This window comes from Anolis sagrei, chromosome 1 (assembly GCF_037176765.1).
Source record: "Anolis sagrei isolate rAnoSag1 chromosome 1, rAnoSag1.mat, whole genome shotgun sequence".
Lineage (NCBI taxonomy): Eukaryota > Metazoa > Chordata > Lepidosauria > Squamata > Dactyloidae > Anolis > Anolis sagrei.
The window spans coordinates 74,574,288-74,599,196 of record NC_090021.1 but is presented as its reverse complement, the minus strand read 5'-3'; the positions used below and the strand labels follow the sequence as shown (position 1 = coordinate 74,599,196).

At 38.9% G+C, this 24,909-nt stretch overlaps 1 protein-coding gene across 10 annotated transcripts in view; it reads left to right on the top strand.

Annotated features, from left to right (window-relative positions):
* The window catches only part of STXBP5 (syntaxin binding protein 5), a 136,368-nt gene that overhangs the window by 11,708 nt on the left and 99,751 nt on the right, over window positions 1–24,909 (top strand). For all 10 annotated transcript variants that reach the window (XM_067466154.1, XM_060753527.2, XM_060753521.2 and 7 more), the window contains exon 3: window positions 23,607–23,688. In XM_067466154.1, coding sequence (XP_067322255.1) covers window positions 23,607–23,688 — 82 coding nt within the window. The remainder of the gene's footprint in view (window positions 1–23,606; window positions 23,689–24,909) is intronic.

The following is a 24,909-nucleotide window of genomic DNA, read 5'->3' as shown; positions in this document are numbered from 1 at the left end:
GAGCAATGGGGTTAAGGAAGTACCCTTCCTGGGCTCTTTTTCTTTCTTCCTTTTGAGGGAGCTTGGGTCTGAGCAACAGGGTTAAGAAAGCATGCGCTGCATGCTCCTGAATAGAAGGGAAGAAATCACACCCAGCATCTACATGGGTCATTTTGGGTGGAAATAAAATGGAGGCTGAGCCCTTACCATTACAGCCATCTAAACAAGCTGGATTGGCCGAAGGGAACCAATTGGTCTGAATCTGTGCACAAGCCTAATGGTGATTTTAAGGCGAACTTATCACAGGGTTTCTTTGACAATATATACAGTATTTTTAGAGGGGGTTGTCTTTGGTTTCTTCTAAGGCTGGCAATTCGTAACTTGGCCAGGGATACCTAGTAGTTTTCTGTGGTTGAGCTGGGTTTTGAACCCTGGTCTCTAGTGTCATAGGTACAGTGTTCAAACCATTACACCACACTCTCATTCTAGCTTTCATTGGTAGATTAAATAAAGCTTTCATATCATATACACCCAGGTGTATAGGATATGAAATAGGCATAAAAATAAAATGTTTACCAATAATAAATCAACATTTGCAAAGCTTGCTAACAACACTGATTTTCCTTTTTATGAAGTCTGAAGCATATTGAAGCATTTTCTGCTAAGTCCAGTGTATACACTGCACATTTCTGCTAATAGATGCTTCTATATATGTAAAATAGCTGGTGTTCAGGATTGTTGCCAATTTTTTGCAACATCTAAATACAATTCTTATCTTTATTATAATTAATTTGTGTACTTACATAAATTTTAAGGTGGGAGACATCAATCTCCTCTTAGTAAAGGCAGTTCAGAGGTCCAATATGTTGACAGAATCTATCTGATGGTTCAAAAAACCAATTCTAAGTTTCTTTAAGGACCGTTTGTTACATAAGAAATTGCAGTAGTATCAGAGAAGAGTTCTGAGAGTTCACAGAGGTTACAGGGTGGAGGGGCCAGCTGGGGCGATCCACTGGAAGGGTCTGGCGCACGTTCAGAGTCACCACCGTGCCCCCTCGCACGGGGCGTGGGGGGGGGGGGGAGCAGGTGCCTCCTCCAGTCGCAGTGCTCACCCAGCCCAGCTTTGTGCCCTAGCCTCATTTGGAGTTGGGAGCCACAGTTTAAACAGCTATACTCTAGATGAGGCAGGATTGTACTGTTAAGTTTCACACAGGAAGATACCATGTCATATTGAATCCTTTGCTTTGTAGAAAATTGTTCTAAGAAATGATAATTGAAATAATGTTGTCATGTGAACTATAAGGCTAAGGATTTTGTTCATTGCTTCTTTCATGGCCTTGATAAGGTCTCCAATGAAAAGTATTTGAGTTCAGTCTCTGGAGGAATTTAACCCAATGAATTAGCATGTTTTCTTTTTAATAATGAAAATAGTTAGTTTGCTAGCTTTCTTATTTTGTACTGGAATCTTAGAAACTCAAAGAGTTAGATTTGTTATTCAAAGTTGATTGTTCCTCTCAAGTTAGGCAACTAAACAATAATATATTTGGTATATATCACATAATTATCTTCCTTTTCTTGAACTTTTGTATTCCTAGAGGCCACCAGAAAACCTAATCCAGAGGGCTTATTTGCCCCATAAATCAGGGGTTTGGGGGTACTGAGTGGGGAAGTAGTGAGAAGATATTGCTGTTTGTCAAGTAGATATCCTTCACTGGAAACAGCCCATTACAGTTGTTACTACTGCAAACACAACTGTCTTTCTGCAGTGCTAATTAAGAAAATATACTTCTGCCTACCTCTTACCTTTCTATAGTAGGGTGAATGGAAAAGTTTTCTTTTCCTCTTTATGACACTATAACCTTTGGATGAGTAATGATTTATTAAGCTAGGAGCTGTTTCGTTTGTTTAAAATGCCCACCAACAAGTTTTGATTTACTTGGCATTTTGAAAAGGCTCTCCTTGGACCTAAAATAGTATAAGGGGGAGAGGCAAGAAATGGTAAGAGAGGACAATGGGGAAAATGTGGAGTCATTTTAAACACTGTAAAAATCATTTAAAAGTGTACCTCTTCTTAGTGATGAAGAATGAGTAAGCAACACGTAGTGAGAACAGATATATACCATTTCTTTTTCTAGTAGTATCTTCCTTTCCTGTCCATATCTTGATTTGATTATATTTTCCTCATATAGTGCTTATTAAGGAGTTATGGAAGAAAACCTATTCCAGTAACTTATATTCTCTAACCTGGAAATCCTACTTTACAATGAATGAATTCTTGTTAGTATTCATAATTGTTCTTATATGAAACATATAAACATGATCTCAACAATGGAAAAAAAATACTCAAAATTAAAATACACAAGATAATAGAGCATTGTAACAAGCTTCCAACTTTGATTGTAATTTAATCTGGAAATAAAAATACATTCGTGTTCCACTGAGTTCTTAACCTAGTGGAGCATTATCTCACAGCTTGAAATTTCTTGAAATTTTTGAAAAGTCATACTACTTTGGTGATATGTGGGAATATTTCATTATGTTTTAGGTTTGATCAGTTTTAATCCTAGGAGAAGCCTTTTTCCATCCTGGAAACTATCAAGAATACATTCTGAGTTTCTTCTTGGTTTTAAAAAGGGCCTTTTCCCCATAGGAAAATTGCTTCTATGAATCTTTGGAACTATTTTTGGCCAAAATAGGGCGGTGATGGTTCTGGAGAGTTCTGAGAGCCACATGTGACCTATAGCCATCCTTTTCCTCACCTGTGTTGTACTGAATACAGCACCCATTACCCTGATTTTGTGAAATAAGATCAATGGAAGTCTAAGAATTTCACAAAAGATTAATGATGTGATCCTCTGTTGTGAAATCCAGAAATCCAGTTTTATAGTATTCCAGCTTTATGGATAGGTTTATAAAACCTTCAGGAGCAATAATAAGTTGTAGGTTGTAATTGCTATAACTTTTCTCTTAAACATAGTATTTCATAATAGAGTACTTACATTATACCAGTGATGAGCCAATGTGTCTCCCCTCTTTTTAAAATTGCAGTTCTATAAACCATGTAGGAGGAACTGGGGAAAGACTAAATAGCTTACCCGGAAAAGTCCTGTATTTACTTGAGTATAACATGCCATTGATTGTAAAATGCACCTGCATTTTGAAGGGTGCTTTGCAAAAAAAGATTTCTCTAATATAATCCCTGGCTTCCCCTCAGAATGGTTGATTGGCAAGGGGCTAGCCAATGCTGACAAACAAGGAAGCTGTCAATTGAGAGGGAGGTTTTTAAGGCCTTGTGAATGAGGCCAGTTGGGAAGGTGTGCCCTTCCATAAGGCTGAGGCTGTTGACTTCACTGGCCTCAGCTTGACATAGGGGAGCAGATAGGTTTACGTGTCCAATCCTAATGTGTCACCAAATGTAATGCACACCTCACATTTGGCTATGTAATTTTGCTAAAATAAGTTAGCATTAGATTCAAATAGATATGGTAGTTTAGAAACTTTGTAAGTTTCCAATAAAGCAATATTCTCAGAAATAATGCACTATTTTGAAAAGGAAGTATGATGTTATACACGCATGAGACCCAAACATATATTTGCTTAAAAAGAAAACCTGCTACTTCTAAAGCTTGACTTATTTATGTGACTTATTTATGTGAATATGTGAGATGTGAAATTATGTGGATAGCTATCTGAAACAAAACTGAATAGCTCATTTCAAATCTAAACTAAAGTTGGCTATCTGAAGAATAAGAACTTATCTACACTTTTGGTCAAAATGTGTTTTGCCAGTTACTTGATTAGTAGAATTTTCTTTCCCACTGCTCTCTCTCTCATTTTTCCAAATAAAACTTTGTAAACCTTTCCATCTGTCTTTAGCTTGCCTTTTGAGACGTAAAGAAGTTGTTTTAAAACTTAATTTCAGAGGCTCTCAAAGTGACAAAGATGCTGGAAAGTTTAGCAAGATTCTTTACTGGGCTGTTATCAGTAGAATCTTTTCCTATTTACTGGAAAAAAAAACTACTCTACTTCATTCTCTTCAGCTTGTTTATCGAATGCTATTTTACAAAATATATTCTTATAGGCCTACGGATTTGTTGGACCCACTGTCTCTAGAAAATTGAAACTCTAGGTCAGGCTCCTATAGCATCCAAACAACTTGTGCAACAGACAATGACATAAAAAGCTGCAGTTGTGCAGTTCATATTTGGGAAGATTCAATATCTCCTTGAGTAAATGGAAGAGATAAATGCACTGCCAGCAGAAGAGGCAACCACCCAAAACACATCTCCCAACTCTCTATACAGCTGCTTGTCACAGGCTGGCTGTGAGAGTCCTGAGTCAAGGCCCTGTACAGTGATGGCTTGGGAAATGTCTTATGAAAGAAACAGAAACAAGCCTCCCTTCCTGTAGTGTATAGTGAAGCCCTTTCAGAGCCCATTTCAGAGCTGGCCACTGTTGGAAAGTTCTTCCTAGACAATTCAGTGTAATAACTCCAATGAGGCATCCTGCTCCATTAGAATTAAATAGAATTTCTACATTGATGATGTGTAATATAATCTTAGATGCATCATTTACAATAGAATAATCATACACAATTCTCATTGCCTTTGATCTAGTTGTAAAATAAGGTGAATACAGAGTATGAAAATTAAATGCACTTTAAAAAATTAAATTAAATCTCTGTATCCTATCCATTGCCGTCAACATTTTGGTATGTCATAATATATTTGATTACAAATGATATTCCAGTATTTACAAATGATTTTAGAATATGAATGTTGATAGGTGGGCTTTGCACCTAAGAAATCTATTAGTGGAGTTTTTAAATATAATCCATATATTATTATTATTATTATTAACTTTATTTGTACCCCGCTAGCATCTCCCGAAGGACTCGATGCGGCTTACACGGGCCGAAGCCACAAAACACAATACAATAGAAAACATAACACAGCAATAAGCAAAGCAAATCAAACAATTAAGCAAAATAACCACAATGACAATACATCAAGACACTATTAAAACTGGTTCGGCCAGCGCAATGGGGTACAGGGTTAAAAGTGCTGAGATGGCAGGAGGAACGTAGGATTAAAGTGCGGTGTGCAGCAACATTAGTTGTGCTAAAGTGCATCTAGGACTTGGGATGGGGATTCCTAATCTGCGAAGGCACATCAGAACAGCCAAGTTTTTAGGTTCCTTCTGAAAACTGCCAGAGTAGGGGCCTGACGAAGCTCTTTTGGAAGGGCATTCCAAAGTCGGGGGGCCGCCACAGAGAAGGCCCTGTCCCGCGTCCCCACCAAGCGCGCTTGCGACGTAGGTGGGATAACGAGCAGGGCCTCCCCAGATGACCGGAGCGAGCGTGTGGGTTCGTAGATGGAAATGCGGTCACGCAGGTAGGGTGGTCCCAAACCGTTCAGGGCTTTGTAGGTGAGCACCTGCACCTTGAATTGGGCTCGGAAAATAAATGGCAGCCAGTGGAGCTCCTTGAACAAGAGGGTTGACCTCTCTTGATAATGAGCTCCAGTTAGCATCCTGGCTGCTGCCCGCTGGACCAATTGTAGTTTCCGAGCCGTCTTCAAGGGCAGCCCCACGTAGAGCACATTGCAGTAATCCATTCTAGAGGTGACCAAGGCGTGGACCACCCCGGCCAGATCCGCCTTCACGAGGTACGGTCGCAGCTGGCGCACAAGTCTCAGTTGTGCAAAGGCCCTCCCGGATACCGCCGACACCTGGGCCTCAAGTGTGAGCGAAGAATCCAAGAGGACACCCAAACTGCGGACCTGTGGCTTCAGGGGGAGTGTAACCCCGTCCAACACAGGTTGCCACCCTATACCCCGATCCGGTTTACGATCGACCAGGAGGACCTCTGTCTTGTCGGGATTGATTTTCAGCTTGTCCTTCCTCATCCAGATCGACACAGCGGCCAGGCACTCGTCCAGCACCCGAGAAGCCTCCTTGGAATTAGGTGGAAAGGAGTAGTAGAGTTGTGCGTCATCCGCATAGAGATGGCACCCAACTCCAAAACTCCGGATGACCTCTCCCAGCGGTTTCATGTAGATGTTGAAGAGCATGGGCGACAAGATAGATCCTTGCGGGACCCCACAGGTCAAAGGCCAGGGGTCCGAGCAGGCGTCTCCCAGCTTCACCAACTGGGTACGTCCCTCCAGGAAGGACCGGAGCCACGACAGAACCGTGCCCCCAAGGCCCATCCCAGAGAGACGACCCAGGAGGATACCATGATCGATGGTATCGAAAGCCGCTGAGATGTCCAGGAGAACCAACAGGGTCACACTCCCCCTGTCCAGCTCTCTACGGAGGTCATCCACCAAGGCGACCAAGGCTGTCTCGGTGCCATGACCAGGCCTGAAACCAGACTGTGCCTGATCTAGGTAGTTGGTATCGTCTAGGAAGCCCTGGAGCTGCGAGGCGACCACCCGCTCCAGCACCTTACCCAGGAAAGGGAGGTTGGAGACTGGTCTGTAGTTATTCAGCACCGTGGAGTCAAGGGAAGCTTTTTTGAGGAGTGGACGAACCACTGCCTGTTTCAAACCAGATGGAAAAATCCCTTGCTCCAACGATGTATTGATAATCAATACAAACCAGTCAACCAACCCCTCCCTGGCTGATTTAATGAGCCAAGATGGGCATGGGTCTAGAGGTGAGGTGGTCGCCCTCACAGCCCCAAGAACCTCCTCTACAGTTTCAGGAAGAACAAGCCTAAAAGAATCCCACAAAATTGGACAAGCAGGTACCTCCGTCACCTCTTCAGGCACTGCGATGGAATTGGAGTCGAGCTCGAGGCGTATCTGGGCGACTTTATCTGCAAAATGGTGTGCGAAATCGCGACACCGAGCTGCGGGGTCGTCAGGGACCTCCTCCACCGCAGGTGGGTGGAGGAGTTCTCCCACGACCCGAAACAGCTCCGATGATCTATTTGCTGCAGATGCTATACGAGCGGTCGTGAATGACTTCCTGGCCGCCCGTATGGCCACGGAGTATGCCTTAAGAGAGGCTCTAGCCCGTGTTCGATCAGATACATCTCGAGATTTCCTCCATTTGCGCTCTAGCCCCCTTCTCGTGTGCTTCATCACAGCCAGCTCCTCGGTGAACCAAGGAGATGGCCTGTCACGACGCAACGAGATGGGGCGTTCGGGTGCGATCATATCTAACGCCCTGGCCATCTCCCCGTTATAGAGAGTTACCAAGGCGTCGATAGAATCGCCAGGCTCCAAGGCAGGAAGAACCCTAAGATTCCTCAGGAATCCATCCGGATCCATCAGTCTCCTAGGGCGGACCATCTTAATTTGTCCTCCACCCCTGCGGAGGTTTAGGGTCGCAGTAAGTCTAAATGTGATCAGATGATGGTCAGACCATGACACTGGAAGGATGTTTTGATCTTCCACTCTGATCAATTCGTCGTCCGCCACAAAGACAAGGTCGAGAGTGTGCCCAGCTTGATGCGTGGGGCCGGATATTATCTGTGACAGTCCTATGGCCGTCATGGTGGCCATAAAGTCCTGAGCTGCGCCAGATAAAGTGGTCTCGGCGTGGATGTTAAAGTCTCCCAGCACCACCAGGCGCTGGGAGACCAAGGCCGAATTAGAGACCACCTCCGCTAACTCAGACAGGGAAGCTGCTGGATCTCGGGGTGGACGATACACCAACAGGAACCCCACACTGTCACGGCTCCCCACCTTCAAGTGGACACATTCAAACCCAGAAGCTTGCGGGACAACGCATCTGGTCACGGCGATGGATTGCCGGAAGACCACTGCGACCCCTCCTCCCCGCCCCCCTTGTCTAGCCTGCTGATGCACTCCAAAACCTGGTGGGCACAGCTGAGAGAGATTTACTCCCCCCAGCTCGTCCAACCAGGTCTCGGTAATGCATGCCAGATCCGCCCTCTCATCCAGGATCAGGTCCTGGATGGCCGCAGTCTTACCATTAACGGATCTGGCATTAATCAGCAGGACCTTTAGACCAAGGGGGCTGCCATGGAGCCTACCACTACCTACCTTCTCCAGGGTCTTTTATCTTTCAACTTTGATTAGTTTCAAGTGTATGTAATCAAAATGCAAATTAATATATGCCAAATATGAATCTGGAAATAGAAATATTCTTGAGGGATTCTATGTCTTCAGACAGTTTAAAGATCCACTGAAAAATAGCATTTTTCAAAGATGCCTATAAACGAAGGAGCTTTAGTGCTTTTTCTAACCCTATGTATGGCATATCCCAAATGCGATAGTAAAGCACTGAACAAGTATGAAGCTACATTTCTTGATGTCCCGCTGGCTGCTTTCCTCAATTTTAATATCTATTTTGATGACACAGTAATTTGCCCTGAGTAGCCTATTTGAAAAACAGAAGGTTAGAGTCTACCATCTGAACTGTTCCAGTCATTTTATAGCCCTTTCTCTTTCCAATGTTGTGGGTTTGCTCTCCAGTCGTATCATATCCACAATATAGTTGTCTTTATCAACAAAACCACTACCCTCTATGTGGTATTCTACTATGGTGCTAATACTCTGCTCCACTAGGAGTTTTAAGGATTCTTAAATACTTCAAAAAGTCTTAAGGCAGTTTATATACCTCATTGTAAGTTATAATTTAGCTGCTGCTTCTCTTTTATATAACCCAGTGACTCTGCATTTTAAGAGCCCAACAAGGCATGTTGATTTAACTTTAGTAGGAGTTGCTGCATAAGCAAGAACGGCTTGTGTCTGATAGATACAATGAAGCAGTATTTAGTGCCCACTTGCCTGAGAGATAAGAACATCCTTGTGACTAAACCAGGCTGTTATATGTTGTCCTGATTCAATGTAATTTATTAGTATCTTGCATTAATCTATAGTCGCTGGAATTTTATCTGTGCTTGTTATTAATAATGTGGTAATACATATTGGATGTTCAACAGTTTCATAGTCACCTTGCCTGAAAAAGCATTTTATGTGTCTAAAGCAATTCCTTTTTCAGCTTGCCAAAGTTCGATACCTTTTTTGGTGGTGGCACTTAGGCCTAGGAATTCTTTAGGCATATTTTACTTCCACCTTTGTTATGTTGTTTTAAGGGTCAATAATTTTTCTCTTTTTGTTGTTATCTTGCATTTTGTGTGTGTGCTGTCAATTGTATTTGAGATCCTTTTACCAGCCTTTTTGATTTATTTTCTGATCAAGTTATAAGTTTGTGTTCTGCTTTTGAGTCATATTTGCTGTTTCATATCTTGTTTTGAGTTTTATTTTGTAAATCTGCATCTTCAGAGTAAATTGTTCAGAAATAAATAGTTTGTCAGAGGGAGTTTATTGAGGAAACTAAAGGAAGAAGGAATAATAGTCTAATGTCCAATAAGGAAATAATAATGAAGCCATGTTAACTGTAAAATGGCAATGGGTTCTTGGCATTTACTTCTGAGCAAACCTACCTTCAATGTACTTCAAGGATTTTGGCACCAGGCAGTAAAATATGGCACCAGTTGCTGACAGTAGAAATTATGTAATTCTTTTGATTAGTAAAATAAATAAATAGTTCAGTAAGAAATCTCATCAGAATTTAGTTATATATGTATTGCGCCAAGATGTTGGTGTCACAAGTTGTTGGTATATCATTAAGTACATTTAGATAGATGGCCGTGTGTAATGGATTGGCCTAACTTAAAGAGTTGGTCTAAAAGGCAGAAAACAGGATTGGCTTGGAAAAGCTAAATAGAGCAGAGGGGGTGGAGCAATCAGGCAGCTTCGTAGCTGAAAGTGCAACTTGATTGGCTGAAGAACTTGGAAGGAAATGCTTAGCAACTGGAGATGGGCAGAGCAAAAAGGAAAAGGAAGGAGCTAAGGCAGCCATTATGTACAGTTGAGAATTTGGAATTAAAAGGTTTGGTTAGGAATTTTTTTGAAGAGGGAGGGAGGGAGGGAGGGAGGGAGGGAGGAAGAGTTTTAAAAACTGGGAACTGTTGTTAAAAGATACCTCTTTGAGGAACATAGTTCGACCTCTATAGTGTTATAGGGCTGGTGTGGAAAAAGGATTAACAGGTTTAGAATAACCTGTTTGTATTCCTGTGTGTGGAACACTGCTTTTTAAGTAACTCAAGTTAAAGACCATTCTCTATATGAGTAAAGCCCCTCAGTTTATTGAAACCATTACGCATCTTTACTGTTTAAGAACAAAAATAAACCACACATTCTTATTCCATTTCACCTGAAGAGTTTGTGTGGCTTCTTAAACATTCTGGCAAGGAGGTGGCCTATGAAACAATAGAAGGTGGCAGCAAAAGAAATTTTATTAAATGTTTTGTGGCAGCAAAGTAAAATCTAATATAAAATGGTAGTATCCCACTGTCCTGCCTTGTGGGTGAGGGTGTGTGTGTGTCTCTCTCTCAAGGCCTTGGCAGGCCATAGCTGTTGCTATTGGCAGTTAGTAGTAGTAGCAGTAGTAAGAAGAAGCTCCCTTTATTGCAATTGGTGGCAGTGCTGGCCTGCCGTCTTTATTACACAGTGCATATTAATCTTGTGTCTTTATTCCCTATAAACTATAAGACTGTTTTATGTTGATTTTTTTTATTTACCCACAGGTAAAGCTGTGTTAGCCTTGAAATAAAGTGACAAAAATGATTGGTAAACCTGATCTGATATGCCAATATTAATAACTTTTGTTACAGACATTGATGTTAGAAAGGGGAAAGCATAGGTTTGTTTTGTTGTGGTAAAAGTCTGACATTTCTTAAAACCTTTTGAGGAAGCAAGTTAAATCACTTTACTTCAGATCTTTTTTGCCTGGAACCAAAAGGTGTTGCAGTTGTTAAGGGGAGGCATATTCTGGCCTTTGCAGTCAGCCGGCAAATATTTTGCCTGCTAAAAAAGAAGTGGCTGCAGCAGCCTTGCTTCTCTTGCTCCATCCTCCATCTTTGAAAGAATACTTGTCTTTCACTGTGAATTGCCCTGGGATTGGTGAACAGGAGATGGGCACACTTTGGCCCCTGCTATTGGCAGAGGTGCTGTTGGACTGTGTGTATATGGGCTTTTGATGTACCACAAGCTGGCCCATTGGAGGTGCCTTTTGCCTTTTTTCTCCTCCCATGGAGTAAAGTCCTACTGCTCTCCTAAGATCATAGAACAATTTCCTTCTTGTACTTCTTACTACTAAGGGATGTGCTAGCCAATGGAATCACCCTTCTATATGGAGCAGGTGGACAGAAGAGCTCCATGTGTCTGTCTTGGCAGGGAAAAATAAAGTTGGAAGTAGTTTGTGGGGAGCCATTCCCTTCATCTAGTGTTATTTGGTGCACTGGTTTGGTTATGGCTCAGTCTAATCCTCAGATTCAGAAGGGCTTCCCATCCCAGGCATAGTTCAGAAGTTACAAGGTTTGTTATATCCACATATGTTTACTGATCACAGAGGAAATGACTGAGGATGTGAGATCAGTTGCTCTCCCAAAAGTGACGTTCATATTTCATAGATAACTAGAATAGTCACAGTTTTAAGATAATTTGTAATCTACAGTAGGCAAGAGTGAATGATCTCCATATGAGAAATGAGATGAACAGGAAACATTATTGAAGCTTCCTTAACTGTGACTGATTTTTAAATGCTGCTCTTAAATATTCTGTCTGATTGCATGAGCATAGATATGGTGTTAGCTGGAACACTCTAAATAAGATTGCTGGAAATCTCAGTATCTTTACCCCAAGGTCTGTATGATTATTGTGCATTCATCCTGCTTTATTCATAAGGTTTTTAAATGAGGCCCAGATAACATCTTCCATCTGTTGTTTTCCTTACCACAAAACTCTTTTAAGGACAAGAATATCATATAGCTGCATAGTGCCTTTTGACTCATAGTGTAAGAGCTCTGTGTCTGGAAAAACTTTATATAAATCCAGAGGGAAAAACTAGTTAGCAAGTAGTAGAACTACATAACATGGTAATGGACCTCATCTAATGAACAGAGAAATGCCTGTTTGTTTTTGTAACTTTCTTTAGAGCATTGCCTGCTGAACTATGAAAAAGAATAGGAGAAGCATTTACGAAATAAACATTGCACTAAATCCACATGTTCCACTGTCAGGCCTAATCCATACTTGATTATAATAGTTCTCCATTTTAAACTTAGAACACATACACTACTTCTTTAAAGCTTTAAAAGCAATATATTTTACCCAGTTGTGGTTTACTCTAAATATTCTTGTTTCCAATGGAGTTTTGCCTAGTTTCTCTATTATGATCTAGTTAGATATAAGTAACCCCACAGTTTTTAACCATGTAGATGTAAAAAGAATAAATTCCCAACAAGTGGAATCAAAACCATTTTCATTTAAAGTGATCTTTGATCTCTCTGACTTGTAGGGGAAAAAAACATTTCCATTGCACTTTGCTCGCGCAAGCGCTGCTCTTCCCCAGGCATGACATAATACATTTTTATCAACATATTAAAAACAACTTTATAGCATTGATCCAAAGACATTTGGCTTCTACAGGACAGACATCTCTATTTTATTTTATTTTATTTTATTGGAAGATTTTTAAAACGACGTGAAACAAAAAAAATTCAGATAATAAGTAAAGAATAGAAATACAAAAAGTGCTAAGAAAAATAAAGGAACATAGAAAAGAAGAAAGAGAAAGTATAAAAAGGAAAAGTAGTTGACTTACGATCTATCTTCCTTCAACTACAAAGAATAACATAGGCACCACCCTCAAGGTTTCTTAGTGTTGTCTCTTTTCTTGAGCAAGAATACTTTTCAAATTAGTCTTTAAAACCTAAAATTGGTAAATCTTTTTCTTCGTGAAAAAAGTCAGTAAAAGTTTTCCAATCATTCAAATTTTCTTACATTTCCCCCCCCCCCCCCCCCCCAATAAGCAGGTTAGTTTATTTATCTCAGTGAAGTCCTTCATTTTTATCTTCCACTCTTCTATTGTAAGTGTTGCAGAGTTCTTCCAGAGTAAATTTGGCTGCTGTGATCATATAGTGCAGCAATCTACTGTGGTTGTGTATATCACTCAGTACAGGGCAGACATCTCAGTTCCATCCTTCTGCACCCTGTCATTGTGCTATTCTGTTTCAAAATGTCCTTCAGTTCCCAAGGTACTGATATTTACAGTGGGTATGAGTCTGCAGAAGAATGTGTGATAGCTCCATTCTGTGAATGGAATTTTGAATCCCAGCTTAAGTAATTGCACAATATTCATACACGTTTATGTCAGAACCTTTTTCTAAAAAACACGTCAGTTTATATTATTGAGAAAATACAGTGGAAATATTTCTGGGGAAACATAATACCAGAAAACTCGTAACTAAACATAGTGGTAGTGTGCTATGCTGCTTTCCTAAATGACCTACAACTTTCATTTGAAAGTGTGTGTATGAGTATACATAGTATTCTGTGTAAATTATTCTAATCCTATTCCTGACGATTTGTAACATGAGTTACCTTCCAAGAACTAGGATCCTCCAGTATGCCGAATACATATAAACCTTTATATTCCAATATCTTATTGCAACTGTATTGCATTTGAAGAAAGAAATGCTCAGTTGGAGATGCATGTATTATTGGTGGGCACTAGTGCTTGCTTAGGACTAGAGCTGGAGAAGGAGGCTCAGGCGTGCATATTCTCTAAATGAAATTACCTGTTGAAGACAGTTTTGAAATCAGTATGAAATTCAGCCACCAGTCTTGTTTCCATCTTTGCACTGCTACTTTCAACCTATGATTTTTATAGATTGAAATTCTGTTTCTCACAGTCCTAGTAACATACACTGTTTTAGAGACCATATAGTAGAAGCCTCTAAATAGCATACAAAGCTTTTTAAGCAGATTTGTATAAAATGAGGCCACAGGAAGGAAAAAATGAATTTAACAATTCAGCAAACAATTGGCTTTATGTAACTGTTTTATTTAACACACAAGATTTGTGGCCATTTTTTGCTAAAAAGCTTACACTGTAAATTCATGTTTTAAGTGAAATAATAGAAGTGGTTGTAGTTAGAGAAGAGCTAGCACCCAGATGTTTCTGTATTTTGTCTGGCTGCAGTAGTGTGCCCTATCCATCTGATTAAGAGCTGTGCTCAAATTCCCAGGAAAAATATATAATTTAGCAAATATGAATTCTGTAGAAACCACAGTAGACATGAAGAATACATTTGGAGGCAGATTTGCTGCTTTTTAAAAAAAGCTATTTAATATTGTTTCTGAAATCAGATTAATTTTAATTAATGCAGAGTAATTGTTTACAAGCAAGTTCATGTAATTAAATTTAATGTTATGTAATAAATGAATATGAATTTTATATTAATATAAGAAACATGCATTAAATCATGTGTTTTAACTTGTTAAGTTGTTTAAAATGCTTTTAGTCTATCTAAATTATTCTGTACTGTTTTACATTTCTTGTTTTAAATAGGTTAATCTTATTTTATTTGGATGCCTCTGACCATGATACAAGACAGGGTATAACAATTAGGATAATATTAATAAATATTCTAATTAGACACAAAACATTCTTTCAAACAGAAGTTTGGGCTGGTAAGCTTGGGAATTTTTCATTAATTAAAATAGGATGATTTGTATGAAAGTTACAACCTTCAAACTACTTTTGCTGAGTTCCTACATTTAAAGTTAAAGACATCTTTCTTAACTATTTTTAGTAGAATTAGAACAGAAGACATTGTTTGATGAGACCTTTTTAATGGACCATGCTTTTTAATGATAGAGAATTTGAACTTCACTGTCTAGTTGTACTGTTGTACCTATGGGACTGTTTTTAAAATTCATTATATTTGCCTATCAGAAGAATGTTAGTAAGAGACATCTATTTAGGCAGAGTATTACTATAAAGCACATGTAAGAAATTTCTCTGTTTTGCTGAAAACATTTCTTTAACATTTCTAATCATCTAGCAGATTAGTAACTAGAAAGAAGGGAATAAGATTACAGGTCATTGATTGAACTATTTGTATATTCTTTTATTGGGTTGAGAAACGTTTAAAGTTCAGGGGCCAGTTTGGAGAGTTTATTTCCTCAGTGAGGCCCTTTCATGCTAGTACTGGTTGTGATGCATCAGATGAAATGCTGGTGACATGAGTGGTCTATCCAGATTGTCCAGGTTTCATTTTCACACAGCCTCATTCCTTCTCTCTGGCTGCAGTCAATTATTTAAAAGTTTAGAGTAACCCAAATAGAAGCTTTTCACAGCATAATTCAAACAGTCGGACAATTTAGAAGGGAAAAATGGTAGGGGACAGGAAACTTACACAGAAGTGACTCCCCAAATCCATTCGGTGGTTTCTGGAAACGCCCTCCAAACTGCTGCTGAATAAATGGGGGTGGCAGAAAAGTAGATAGGGAACACTAGTGGGCTACGTGAGACTTGCAGACTAGATATTCCCATTTCCTTTTCTGTACATAACATATTCTCACTAAATAGACTACCATGTTGTTGTGGTGCAGAGGGAGGTGTCTGACCTGTTTAATCTGCAGGAAAACTATTAGTTTTAGTTATACAGAAATGTATATTCCACCCTTCTGGTGCTTACACAGCACTCATGGCAGCTAAATATTAAAGTTGGGCTCGGAAGCTCCAGCTAGTCCAACGCTCGGCAGCCATGATACTAACAGGAGCGGAGCGCAGGGAGCATACAACTCCTCTGCTGCACCAGCTCCACTGGCTGCCGATTTGCTACCGGGCTCAATTCAAAGTGCTGGCGTTGGCCTATAAAGCCCTAAACGGTTCTGGCCCAAGTTACCTATCTGAACGTATCTCTGCCTATCAGCCCGCCAAGACCCTAAGATCTTCTGGGGAGGCCCTGCTCTCTATCCCGCCTGCTTCACAGGTGTGGCTGGCGGGGACGAGAGACAGGGCCTTTTCTGTGGTGGCCCCCCGGCTGTGGAACACCCTTCCTATGGAGGTAAGATCAGCCCCCTCGCTAATGGTGTTCCGAAGAAGATTAAAAACTTGGATGTTTGAACGGGCATTCGGTTAAACAGTACAATGAATGTGATGATTACAGGAATGGAAATTTGGACGACGGATTGGATCACGACTTTAGTTATGAGATGCATTGTGTTGTCTATTGTTGTGTCAATATTGTATATTATGCTTTTATGGTTTTAAATTGTATATTGTTGATTGTTTCTTATCCTTGTTGTAAACCCGTCGGGCTGAGAAACTGCGGTATACAAGTAAAGTAAATAAATAAATAAATCACTGTTAACTAAAATATTTGTAGTTTTTGGAGGGTCATTTCCATGTAATTTCCAAAAACAGAAAGGGGAAGAGAGAGACGAAAAAAACAGTGAAACAAATTCAGAGAGACGATATTTTCGGAAAGAGTTAAGTCCACAAAATACCTGAGGTGGGGAATCTATGCCGTCTTTTTTCTCCCCAGCAGAAGAAGCCTCCATTTTTTTTGGAAAGTTACCTCCTCCTCTAGAGAAGGCCCTTAGAACTTGCTTTCCCAGTGGCACTAGCATAGTGTGGCCATTGAAAGTTCCTCTTGGAAAATGATGGGAGTTGAAGTTTTTCTCTCTGTGTGTCTCTTAGCCAGTAAAAAGCCTGGTGATGTCCATGCTCAGATTGGCTGAGAATGGACATAACCAGCAACTACAATTCCCAGAACCCTCTCATGTGATTTGTCTTATTTTTAAAAATGTTATGTTTAAACATTAAAATAACTCTTAAAAATCAGTAGATTGGTTAATTGTTTTGAAACTTGGCAGGCCTGCAGTTGTCAATGGGGGTCTACAACTGAGGTAGGTTCCATGCAGATAAGCCTTAAATGGCTGAGGATTGAACCTTTAAAATCTCACATTGCAGCCAATAGGCCAAATCTATATGAATGAAACAGCCCTTTCAGGTAACTTTCTGGTAAACAAAATGAGGGGTCAGACAAAAATGGACCCGAAAATGGTATGTCTTTTGGCCCAAATGCACATGACTACTAAATATGCAATAAAATACAGTATGGTGCAGCAAATAAAACTGAGGAATTGGATGAAAACTTCGGTCCAGTGAAGCAGGGTTTGTTTACTTGTGATCATTCACAGTATGTGAAAGAGCCAATTAAGCTTCCAGGTCAGAAGTCCATGATATTAAATAGCTGATTGTTTCTTGTGTGCCTTGAAAATCAGTGATCTCTGATCAAAAGGATGTACTCTTGTGATGATAGAAAAGATGTCCTTTAAAAAATATCCACACAGGATGCTTTCAAATGAGACTTTTCTCTTGCAGTTAGCCTGTCATAAATGCTGTAGATCTTATTATTGCAGGAAGAGAGGTGCGAGTCCTGATTTTGTTATCTTCTGTTTGTGGGTGACCTGTGTTCGCTCACTTGAAGAACAGCAATAATACAGACAACAACAGCTTGTTAAGGAGTAGAAGACAATATAAATGAATAGAATGCTTCCATCTGCTAATAGTCACATTTAGCTGCTTACATATCCAAACTTGAGATTCCCTTATATCTAAGTACATAGCAATTTCAGCACAGGGCTTGTTCTGTAGTGAATGCAACTGTCTGCTTTTTAAATAATTACAAATGTTTAGAAAACTTTTTAACAGTTGCTATAGGACATTTTGTGTTATTTAGGGGTTATGTAATATTATTTGATCAGAAACGGACTTAGCCCCATGTATGTTTTGATAAAGCAAGCACCATTGAGCAAAATAATTCTTCTTAATAAGCATACTTTATGTAATGTTGAAATTAGTGAAAATTGCTGTGTTTTATTATTGTTGGACAGCATGATGCATGCTGAAGTATGTTGCACTTTGTCTCTGCTGTTTTTAGGTGATCATATATCTAAAGTTTTGCTTTATCATTTGCATGGCATTGCATCACTTACTTGTTTGATAAATAAGGGCAGATATCAATTGCACATTGCCTTGTAATGGGCTTTTAGATATCCTGGCTTCTGCTGCTCTTAAAATCAGATCTATGATAAATCATGATGTTGCTTATGTAAAGCACTGTGATAATTCAAAACTGAATGAATACTTTCCCACTGAATATAATTAAATTGAACAAACCTTTTATAGTGACCATTAAGATATTGCAAACTGTAATATTTCAGTTTAGCAATCATTTTGGGAGATTTTGGACAGAATCATGTTGGTGCACTGTGCTGGCAGAACTATTCTAGTGCAGGTGGTGGCACAGCATGTGGTTGGAAAAGACTGTAGGTGTAATGGCAGTAAGGGAAAGCAGACGATCCTTGTTGGTCATCAAGAGGGGGGTGTTCTAGATCTGAGCAGCCTGTTAATTCAAATCCAGGCTTCTGTGTGGCTCCTTAGATCCACAATGTTCTTGGAAGTCTCACTTGGAAAACAGGCACTGGAGAAAGAGACTCATTGAAGCCAGCAGTTCTTTGCTCTTAGCAACAATCAATAGTATATTTTTTTCTCATCACCTCTGTGCAATTCTGGGAAAAGGTTCAACTGCTAGACACAGTCTCCATCACACTGCTTATAACAGTTATTTCTCTTTTTTTCTGGGCAGCAGTACTGTCACTATATGCCCCTGCCTCCTGGAAGCACACAGTGCCATCACCAGGAAAAGAGTGCTTATGATGAGTTTATTGAAATACAAATCCTAATGTATACCATGGATTCCAGATAAATGTGTGTTGGATTTTGAAATAGGTGGCTGTTCTAGTTTAAGCCCACAAAACAACCCAACGTATTGTAGTGCTGCTTAAACTAACAGATTTATTTAAACTTGAGTTTTTGTAGATCTCCCATGTTGTTGTTTTTTTTTTAAATGAGTAGCTCTATGAAGATTGAGCATGCTAATAATAATTGGGAGAAATTGGATAAGGTGATGTATATCCTTTCCAAGAGATCATACTGTGAAAACTTCTATTTCAAATTTTTTGTAAAAAAGAGTGAAATTCCTTTTGTGAACAGGATGATGCATTGCTCTGTTTTATTTCTCAATAAGTAAATACCATTCATGTACACATTTTAATTGTAGATTCAATAAGCAAGTGTTATGTAAAACACATAGTAAATTGAACTGTTGTTTGTTTGAATGAAAAAATGCTTATTTTTATAGTCAATAACTTCACCTTAAAATAAAAGGAGTATGATAGAGGATGATGGATTTTGTGACAGCTGTTTATTGTATCTTGCATCACTTAGCACATTGTTATAGAACAGTAATTTCTCTTTATCAAGGTTTATGACTTGTACAGACAGAAACTAATATTCATGTATATGGGAGTTGATTTTAAATTTAAAATTATTGGCTTAGTGATATTCATTGCTGTTTGGTGTTAAGGCTGACAAAGGAATGTTATCTTTCTAACCTTTGATACCTGTTTATATGTAATTCATGTAACCTCTAGTTTTAAAAGTATTGTTGATCATTTTATTTCCTCATTAACTTCCAAAATTTTCAAAACTCAACTTAGGAAATGATTTTTTTAAAGATCTGAAGAAGTGTTTTTCCGATAACCTGGAAACAGCTGAATACATACATTTTTTGTGAAGAATATACGTCACACCATAGCTTTTTGAAGGCCTGGAGAATAATGAGTTCAAAAACATTTATATTTTTTTCTGTTTCCCCGCAAAGAGAGATGTTCTCCCCCCCCCCCCAATGGAAATTAAATACTAAGATCATTTCACTTGCTCAAAATGCCACAAACACTTTGTTTTGATAGCTTGTGTGAAATCAAGTCTACCAAATTAAAGGAAGTTAATTTAGGGGCATACAAGTAGATACATACAACACTCAAATCTAGATGGATAAGTACACCTAGATACCATCATCTTTATGAGGGGAGCCTTCACTAGTTGTGATGAAGAAGCTTTGGAAAGTGCAGTATTATCAGTGTTTACTTAAACTTCATATCCAAATATGCTGTTAGATATGAAGGAGAAACTAGCAACCTCATCATATGAACTTATTTGCCCATCGTACACTGGTTCCTCTCCCTTTTTGCTACGGAGCACATCCCATGACGGATATCTAGTTCTGTGAGGGATCCATGGCAAAAGGAGAGAGGAAGCAGCATATGCCACCATGGCAACATAAGAGGCTTCCTGTCTTGCATTTTCAACAATGGGGGAGGGGGGATCCAGGCGACAAATGCCTCCTCTGTGGGATGGGGCGATGCAGGGCATGGGGCAATAGGTTCCCCACACCCACTCCCAGACCCCCACAAATTTGTCATAGGTTAATGTGATAAGTTCCCTAGTCTTAGAAACTGTATAAAAAGATTTCAGTCCACAAATTATCCCAGCACATTTAAGAAATACATATATTTATCCTTCTTCAAATAGGGTTCAAAGGCATTTAAGCATTAATAATTTTGATACATATAATTTTGATACATATAATTTTAATACATAAGAATTAATATGTAGTTATAATGCCTACAATATCTGACTCTGTTGTGTCTTAGGCCAAGGTGTTTCCACTTAACCAATAAAGTTGTGGTTTACTTACTCTAGTGAAGTGTTTATGTATTTGGTTTTCTATTTTCTTCCCCAAACCCCACCCAATCTTTTATTGCTAGTACCACACACGCACTATTGCATACACTTCCCTTCACCTGAGTGCTTGAATTAGCATAGTTTTAATCAGTGTTGTCAGAGAAGAAAGAATTCTTTAAGAATAGTATGTAAAAGCATCACATAAAGGTGGTATTGGTTAGGAAAAAAACAGAAAAACATCATAGTTTACTATTTAGAATTTTGACATGTGATACTGGTATCAGAAAATTATATTTCACACTGGCCCATAATTTAAAAAAATCTCAGCATGACCTGGTTACAGGATTTTCTTGGCAGCTGCCTTCCTCTGAAGCTGAGAGAATGTGATGTGTATTGTCAAAGGCTTTCATGGCCGGAATCACTGGGTTGTTGTAGGTTTTTTCGGGCTATATGGTCATGTTTTAGAGGCATTCTTTCCTGACGTTTCGCCTGCATCTGTGGCAAGCATCCTCAGAGGTTGTGAGGTCTGTTGGAACTAGGAAAATTGGGTTTATATATCTGTGGAATGACCAGGGTGGGACAAAGAACTCTTGTCTGTTGGAGCTAGGTGTGAATGTTTCAACTGACCACCTTGATTAGCATTTGATGGCCTGGCAGATTTTTGGTGTGGCTTGTTAGTGCCTGAGGGAATCTTTTGTTGAGAGGTGATTAGCTGTCCCTGATTGTTTCCTCTCTGTTGTTTTGCTGTTGTAATTTTAGAGTTTTTTAATACTGGTAGCCAGATTTTGTTCATTTTCATGGTTTCCTCCTTTCTGTTGAAATTACCCACATGCTTATGGATTTCAGTGGCTTCTCTGTGTAGTCTGACATGGTGGTTGTTCGAGGGGTCCAGCATTTCTGTGTTCTCAAATAATATGCTGTGTCCAGGTTGGTTCATCAGGTGCTCTGCTATGGCTGACTTCTCTGGTTGAAGTAGTCTGCAGTGCCTTTCATGTTCCTTGATTCGTGTTTGGGCGCTGTGTTTGGTGGTCCCTATGCAGACTTGTCCACAGCTGCATGGTATGCAGTAGACTCCTGCAGAAGTGAGAGGATCCCTCTTGTCCTTTGCTGAACGTAGCATTTTTTGGATTTTCTTGGTGGGTCTGTAGATAGTTTGTATGTTGTGTTTCCTCATCAGCTTCCCTGTGCTGTCAGTGATTCCCTTGATGTGTATGGCAAGAACATTTTTCCTCTGTATCTTTGTCTTTACTCTTGTGGTTTGTTCTTGGTCTTGCAGCTCTTCTGATGTCTTAGGTGGAGTATCCACTGGCCTGTAAAGCCCAGTTTAGGTGGTTCAGTTCATCTTGGAGGAGGTGGGGTTCAGATATGTGGATGACACTTTCACCATTTGGAGCCATGGAGAAGAAGGGCTAAACAGGTTCCTGGACCATCTTAACAGGATCCACCCAAATATCCAATTCACCATGGAAAAAGAAAATGAAGGAAAACTGTCTTTTCTAGATATCCTAGTCACCTGCAAACCAGATCAACAATTGGGTCACACAGTTTACAGAAAACCCCCACACACAGAGAGATATCTACATAAAAACTCCAACCATCACCCAAGTAAAAAAAGATGCACCATTAAAGCTTTGGCAGACCATTAAAGATGCACCATTAAAGCTTTGGCAGACCGTGCAAAAAGAATCTGCGAATTGTGTCCGTGGCTATCCAGTGTATATTTGTTGATTGACTAGGGATTTTAGTCCTGTTCTAGTTGTAGTCTAATGCTCAAATCACTTGCTCAGTGTACATGGTGTTTTACAAAGAAAAGAACAATAACAGAAGCATTTTAAAACTGCAGCATGCTTGTGAAGTCTACATATAGAGACAGTGCTTTATGTAGAGATTTAAGTTTTATATAAGGCCTGTGTTTCCCAGTTATGAATTGTCTTTCCCACCAGAGTCCCAGCTAATGCTAAACCTGCCTTCATTTGAATGGTTGGTTTATTTTCACTGCCTAAAGCTTAGTTCCGGTTTGCTGTTGCCCATTTTATATTAACAATAGTTTATGAATAATTATTTCATGTTTTACATTGTACTTATCAACTATTCTCTCTTGAGATATAATGATAGATGGTTTAGGAATATGCTAATAGATCTGGTACTAGAAGAATTGTTAGAGTTCAGGTTTCATCTCATATTTAGCTTTATTTGCTTGGGATGCTAGATGATCAACTCTATAGAAAATCTTGAAGACTAATGTTATATATTACTACGGCAGCGAGAATCATAGATGATCAAAGATGGAAAGAACCTATTGCCCCAATGCAAGATGACCGGCTTACAAAGATGTGTGAATTAGTGGAAATGGACAAGCTCATGAAGTTGATTAAAGAGAAATCTCTAATCAAGTTCAAGAAAGAATGGGATTTATTATTACCTTCCTTCAGCAAAGATGAGGTTAAACCTGTATTATGTGTGTGTTTTTTATTAGAAAAGTGTCATTTTACCAGGAAATAATGCATTGATGGTTTTTCTTCTTTTATTGAGGATGAAAAATTGAGGCAGAAAGTGTTAAAGCCCTTAGAGGTACTGTAGATTGTCTGTAGTTTATGTTTAGTAGTAGTGGTAGTTCTAGTAGATATAGAAAGTAGATTAATAAAATTGGTCTTTACTGTCTATATTATTATATATTATTATATTTTGCCTTATACTTTCATATTGTCTGTAGGTTTTGTGTTAGCATTTCTGAAAAAAACATTGTCAATAAAAACAATCAGGAATATTCTAATAAACAAAGGAACCTTTTAGAAAAATCTTAGCTTATATTCTAGTGTCTTCAAAATAATGGAATGTTTCATTGGTTTTTAAGAATGTGACCTCTTTCAAAATATTAACATCTGATGATTATGTAACCTTTCACTCTTATGTGATAAAATATTAGTGCCACAGTTGTTTTGCAAAGTTGTAGAAAACTGAAAAATCTTGTCAGTGAGGCTTAAATTTTATATAAACTATGAACTAAAATTCCAACCTTAATCAATGAGGGAAAACTGGTTCATTTGTTTTAACTGTAGGTTCTATTCAAAGTTATACTGACACTGTAGAAATTGTTAATTGAACACAATAATAAATGTGTTAAATATATGAAGTTTTACATAACTTTGTTTTCCATGAAAAGTCATATGTGGCTAATGACCTTAATAAAATGTATGCAGTTTTGGTCGGCCAGGAGTCGAATGCTACTGCCAACATGATAGTGGTGCTGCAGTAATCCAGCTTCAGTTTCTGATCAATGAGGTTGGTAAACTTGTCTTGTTCTTCTGTCAAGTGCTCAGTCATCAAGATAATTCAGGAACTTTAAAATTTACTTTGCTTATTTATTTACTTTGCTTATAAACCGCTGTTCTCAGCCCGAGGGCGACTCACAGCGGTGTACAACATAGAAAGGACAAGGTTCACAAATGTGTAAATAAACTTGCTCTAACACACATTACTCTGCATATAGAAAGAATACATGCATTCAAAGCAGCCAAAGGGAAGTTGCTCCATGAAAATAGCTCCAAAGAAATCAATTCTGAAGGGTTGAGTTGTATTGCTATTGAAATCGAGTATCTTTTTTGTTGATGACTGCATTCAGATGGTAAAATAGGTTTCACTGTTAATAGAACAGACTCAAGTTTGAACATTTTCTGTATATGAATGAAAGATGAGGAACTTCAATTCATGATTTGCTATAAAAAATATTCTGTTTTGTTGAAAAGCAACTTTGGGGTTCTGATTTGTAGCCTCTTCCTATTGATATTATTGAACAGGTATAACAGGGAAAAGGATGTTTTATATCTTAATCCATCTTCAGTGACTCATACAGGGTAGTGGCTCTCAAAATGTATTATGTGGAACCTCTTAAGGTTCCACAAAAGCATTATATGAAATCCATGTAAAATGATTTTTTTAAAAATAAAATCTTTTTAAAAGTCTGTGCCAGAGAATGAAGATCTTATTAAAATTCTGTGTACCTCTGCTTTAAAAACAAAATTTGAATCTATGCTACTGAATGACTTTGAGCAGGATTGATAGGCATATACCTGTCAGTAGCAGAAAGGCTGTCTGAGCTCTGCTCCCCTTTGTGTCTTCCTGTCAATGTGAATCAGGTTTTTCAGCCTATGTTTACATCAAAACCAAATTGAGGAATAGGTTGGATGCCACCCTGGGTTTATGTTTTCATCTGTCGAACCTAAAGCCCATTTTAAAAACTATTTTAAATACAAAAATGAAACAATTTCATTCATCACTTTAGGTGTGAACTGAATATTTTCCTGTACCAAACTAAAAGTTTGTAGTTACATTTAAAATGTTTTATTTTTATTTCCTAACATACTACATTAGACAAAACACTCAGGCGATAGAAGTAGATGAAAATAGGAAGAACTGTGTCGGTTTACAATGCTTAGTAACAAAGTTACGGTTCTCTGGGGGGGGGGGGGTCTTTTGAAAGGTTTGGGAACCACTGGTATAGAT